This window comes from Nicotiana attenuata, unplaced genomic scaffold (genome assembly GCF_001879085.1).
Source record: "Nicotiana attenuata strain UT unplaced genomic scaffold, NIATTr2, whole genome shotgun sequence".
Taxonomy (NCBI): Eukaryota; Viridiplantae; Streptophyta; class Magnoliopsida; order Solanales; family Solanaceae; genus Nicotiana; species Nicotiana attenuata.
In genome coordinates this window covers 37355-42665 of record NW_017670641.1, presented here as the reverse complement: position 1 = coordinate 42665, position 5311 = coordinate 37355, and the positions used below count along the sequence as shown (strand labels likewise).

General features: G+C 35.9%; 1 protein-coding gene across 4 annotated transcripts in view; it reads right to left on the bottom strand.

The window, feature by feature from the left end:
* LOC109241809 (cycloartenol Synthase-like) overlaps positions 1 to 5311 on the bottom strand; it is a 28900-nt gene that overhangs the window by 6924 nt on the left and 16665 nt on the right. For all 4 annotated transcript variants that reach the window (XM_019408605.1, XM_019408606.1, XM_019408604.1 and 1 more), the window contains exons 14-17: positions 2839 to 2885; positions 2587 to 2730; positions 2255 to 2432; positions 1064 to 1144 (exon numbers count right to left, since the gene is read on the bottom strand). In XM_019408605.1, the coding sequence (XP_019264150.1) occupies positions 1064 to 1144; positions 2255 to 2432; positions 2587 to 2730; positions 2839 to 2885 (450 nt within the window). The remainder of the gene's footprint in view (positions 1 to 1063; positions 1145 to 2254; positions 2433 to 2586; positions 2731 to 2838; positions 2886 to 5311) is intronic.

Sequence of the window (5311 nt, the reverse complement as noted above, 5' to 3'; positions counted from 1 at the left end):
CCCACACACACACACACACCTTCCCTTCTCCCCCCATAAAGAGAGGGAGAAGACAGATGGGTAAAATATCAAGCATAATTCAGAGGAATGCCAATATTAGTAGTGGGGAAAGCGTTTGGAAAAAAGCGACTGAACCAAACCAACAATTATAGAAATCATTTGGTTAGTTTTGGTCTTAAAAAAAGGGAAATTGCCAAAATTTGGTTTGATGTTGGTTTTAAATATCGCAGAACACTAAAACAAACTGATTGTCGGTATATATGTTCCAATGGAATTTCTTAATTTCATTCGATAGTGTATTTATGTTTCACTTTCTTCTCTAAAGTATTTACTGTTGAGAAAAATTTAGTCTCTGTGGGGTTTCTTTTACTAGAATATTCTGTGGTTGAAGGTATTGTATCTTATACATGTTATAATTGTCATCTTAGTGTAGGTTTATCTGTTTCTACTTATTTTCTTCTATTTCCCCCGTTAAATATTACTACTGATTATTTAACCAAAATGTTGTTTAAAGAAGAAAACTTTCTAAGACCAGAAAACTGAACCAAAATCAGGAACTATTCATCTTTAACACTCTCGTTTTGGTTTTTGTCATTAGTTTTTGAAAGACTGTTAAAAATATTTTTTAAAACATGAAAGCAGGATGAACCAGACAATGCAGTGACCGTTTTAAACATGAAAGCAGGATGACCCAGACCATGCAGACCACTAATCAATATGTCTCAAGTCATTGGAAGTCTCAGTCACCATTGGGGATGCAGTCAATTTTCTGAGGATACAAATTAGAAAATCACAGCTTGGTCCCTCCATCTTTTAATTTTCATCCATGAAGGTACATAGAAATATTCATGAGGTCTTCATCTCCCTCCAGAAAATTTCACAGGGCATTGGCAGAAGAAAGCAACAACTTAAGGTTTCAAACTGCTCATTTCATTTCCTCCTTGGATTTCAAAATGAAAAATATCTATTTGTTTGTTAGCTTGACATGAATATATTATTTTAACTATTCAATGTTACTTACAAGTTCTCACAATCATGTTTAGGTCAAAAACTTTATTAGTACCTGTCCAGCAGCAATTAGAGTCAGCATAGCCCATGATGTATTTACAACATGATATCTGTTGCCTTCAAGATTTGTATACACCTATTTGGAAGAGAAGGAAAAGAGAAGAGAAATTACTTAGCACCTTGATATGAGATATGACAAGCACCTTGATGGTATGAAAAATTACTTAGCTATTTATTTATTATGTCATATTGGTCTGTTTGCAAAAGTTTTGTCTCTGCATCATAAATATGAAATCAGTAAGAAAATACTCCTACCCCAAGATTTCGTTCATTATTTTGTATGAATTTCCAACATACAGGTCCCTAGATCGGAGCACTCTGCCTGATTCCATGTAGGGGCAGATGTGAGTACTGCTAAATAAAAAGTGAGTCCAAGGGGCAATTTTTTTCATGTGGCCACAAAAGGTTTGGACTTAAATAAATAAAAGCACTATGAATTGAATAGTTCTACGGATAGCGGATTGCTTGTGAAGGATAATGGATGGGTTTGTAGTACTCGTGTCAATATTTGGTTTAGAATGGAATAAAGGTGCCAATAACTCTTCCTTAACTTAAATAAATGAATGACCTATAAGGCCATAACAATTAACTACTATTACAATCAACGTATATCAACAAGCAGATTGTTCTTCAAAAACATTTATGAAACCAATATATGAAAGTTTTGCCGTAAAATTCATTAATTCAGTAAGAAAAAAGAATTTGAAGAAAGGTTAAGTATTCAGGGAAGAAAAATTATGGAGCAATATGAAACAGCTCTAATTAACAATAGGTGTAAGAGGCAATGGAGCGGAGAGAGATATTGTTTTTTTTTGGGGGGGAGGGGAGAAGGAGATAGTATTGCAGTTGCCTTCCCAATTCCAGTCATAAATAGATAAAACAACCTAAAACTTTGATATAATGTTATCCAAACACATCTCACACCAAAATACACAAAGACCAATCAGTTTTTACTATGGGTGTATAATATTGCAATTGCATTCCAAACCCAATCACAACTAGCTGAAACAGCCAAAAACGTTGCCAATTTTTATCCCACACCAAAATCCACAAATTAAAAGACCACTTAGATGTTTCAAACATAAATGATGAGGGACAAGTTCAGTTTTTACTATGCACAGAAAAAATTAAAAGATATGCAAGGTACCAGAATAAGAAGTAAATGAAATGAAATGAGATAAAGTACCTTATTTTGACAAGACAGGTAACTCTCCCCCCAGCCACCAGATGAGATTTGTTTGGACAACAAAAAGTCACAAGCCTTACGGATGCTGGAAGAATTAGTGTAGTTCCTTCCTGCAGCTAGTAAGCCAAGCACCCCAAACCAAGTGCCATAGGTGAAGCAAACTGCCCAAGAGCCATACCTAAGAAGGAAGTTCAGACGCTAAATACAATTCTTATGGTTTCAGTAGAAAACTATGGACATTAACCAAGTATGGACTGTTTCAATGTACAAGGATACCAGATGCCCTCGCAGTTCTACTGCATGTTGAGAAAACGAGAATAACAAGAACTAACCAGGAGCCATCTGCTTCTTGAATCTTTTCAATGAAGGCAGCAGCTTTAGCAATGCAGCGTTCCACTTCTTCTTTGCGATGACCAGGGTATAATTTCTTAAATGCTGTTAAAGCTTGAATTGCAGCTGAGGAACACTCTACATAACTGTATAATGACAAAGCTGTGTGGTTAACAGGAATCTACAAATGTATTTGTACTCATACATATACTGCTATACAAGAAACAAGTTAGACATAAATGCAGATGACTTACGGGTAATCAATAACAATATCTCCAAAAGTCTCAGCAGGATTGATTATCTGAACAGGGAAAAATAATTTCAAATCAACAAAGGATTCAAATACTTGCATAATGCACGTGCAATAAGCAGCAACCCAACATCCATGTAGCATCATGTCACTAAGATTAAACATGGAATGAACGTTTGTGCAAGAACTATTTTAATGATTTTCACACATTCTCTAAAACATCAGCCCCAAAACTTCTTCAGTAAGGACAAAGGAGAAAAGAAAACGACAAGAGGTTAAGAATGTCATTGTCGGAAAACTAGTCATCTTCCTATTACCCTTTGTCTGCTGCTCTTTAATTTTCCCCTTGCAATACTGGTTAAGTTTATTATGGCATATATACTTTCTGGGCCAATTTGCTTTTTAGCAACCATTAGATACTTTTACTAGCATTTACAGCATTATCCCCTAGGTGCTAAAAGATAATGTTACAACACCAGGCAAATCTTTTGAAAGCTTATCCACTGGCCTAACTGTCAACTGTACTAACGGCAAAATTCTAAATTAAAGTGCATAATTTGAACTTGTTACAAGCAACCTCATCTTGATAAGAAGTCTTCAATAAACAATATTATTGCAATTTAAAAAAAAAAAAAAAAAGCACACAAGTATATAGTGTGAAGGAAAAGTATGGGATAAACCAGCAAGCAAGCAAACACAAGGCAGGTAACAGTGCTAAAGCACTCTATATTGTTAAACTAACCTAAATATAATTTTCAGTAAAGAAAAGCTCCGAGAAAATGAGAATAATAAGACCCAATTCACAGTGTTCTTTCAACCCTACTTGGAGGGAACAAGATTCAGGCAACCTGGATGAGGGAAACTAATACTCCTTTTCATTACTCAAACTATTTTTTTACAAATAAAATATTCTTTTAAATATTTTTTGGTTGAGAAAAGGTGACTCTTACTTATGTTTTAAGAATTTTTCAAGATTTTAAAGTAATATTTCAATTTAATTTCAATGGGGATGCATTTTTCTTTTTCCTTTGGATTCTTTTCTGCATGTTACCTAGAGGAGAACGGGGGTATCCATTTTTAAGCATAAGCTACCACCCTTGAGAAGACACAGCAAGAGAATTCAAATGTCCTGTGAAATCTTATTTTCAACAAAAAAGTGATTACAGAGGTAAAATCCTAAATACAAAGGTATTAACATGCGTAAACAGCATAACTTTTTGATAAAGTTGAAATTAAAATCTACTGACAGCAACATTTCAAGACAAATACTCTTTTCGAGAGTTAGCTGGCAGAGTTCCAAGCACAAAAGAAGGCGGAAAAAGAGGTAATGTGTATCTCTCATCTTTGCCAATAAAGAGAAATTGTCTTTTTACGCAACAAAGAAATTATCATCAATATTTTAAAATAACCAAAGCATCGTTGGATTCTGTAAAGAGTTTGAAATGTCTTGGCATATTAACTGATGATAAAAAGGTAAGTGACCCCATGGAGGGCAGCATTGAAGGAACCTCCTAATGTGGGCTAAAGAGTCAGAATTTACAAGATACCATTAATGTGCAAATAAGGCCGGCCGGGCCGCAAACGCGCCAAACGAGCCGGTCTTGCGGGCCGCGGGCCGGGCTAAACATGCTTTTTGGAGGAACCAGCCCGGGACCAGGCCCACTAGTTCATGGTCCCTGGCCAAATGGGCCAGGTCGGGCCCGCGGTCCAAATGGGCCCAACGGCTACAAAATTTTTTAGACTATTTTTTAAACAATTTTCAGATTATGGCCATTGGTCCAATGGTTAATTTTCAAATATAGCTGTTGGGCAAAATGGTCCTTTTCAATTTGAATATTTAATATTCTCATACCATCGCCCTCAACTAAGAGTCTGTTTGGAAAGCCACCCTGTAATTAGAATTGGTGTAATTACTAGGTAGTAATTACACACCCTAGTAATTACATAGTTGTGTAATTACGACGACATGTTTGTTTGTCATAGTATAATTACACTGTAATTACAAGTATACTGTTTGGTTGCACAAGTGTAATTACACTTAGATTAAATTTCAAATTAAGTAATTAACAAAACTCAAAAGTTAATATAATAAATATATGCCTATAAATTTTTATAAGTATAAATGATACTCCCTCCGTTCCAGTTTATGTGAACCTATTTCCTTTTTGGTACGTTCCAAAAAGAATGACCCCTTTCTAAATTTGGAAACAATTTAGCTTAAACTTACAATTCTACCCTTAATGAGAAGCTTTTATAACCACACAAATACCTTGGGCCCCTAACCCTCAGGGGTTGGCCTGGTGGCAATTGACTTGAGCCTTGGGGTTTGATCCCTTTCAAGGTCTCAAGTTCGAAACCCACTGGGTGCAAACAATTTCTGAGGGCCATCGGACTGGGTAAAACCTTAATTAACCGTGGTGCACTTGCGGGAAACTCCTTGCCGAGGGCCTGTGCACCCCCGGGATTAGTCGGGGCTC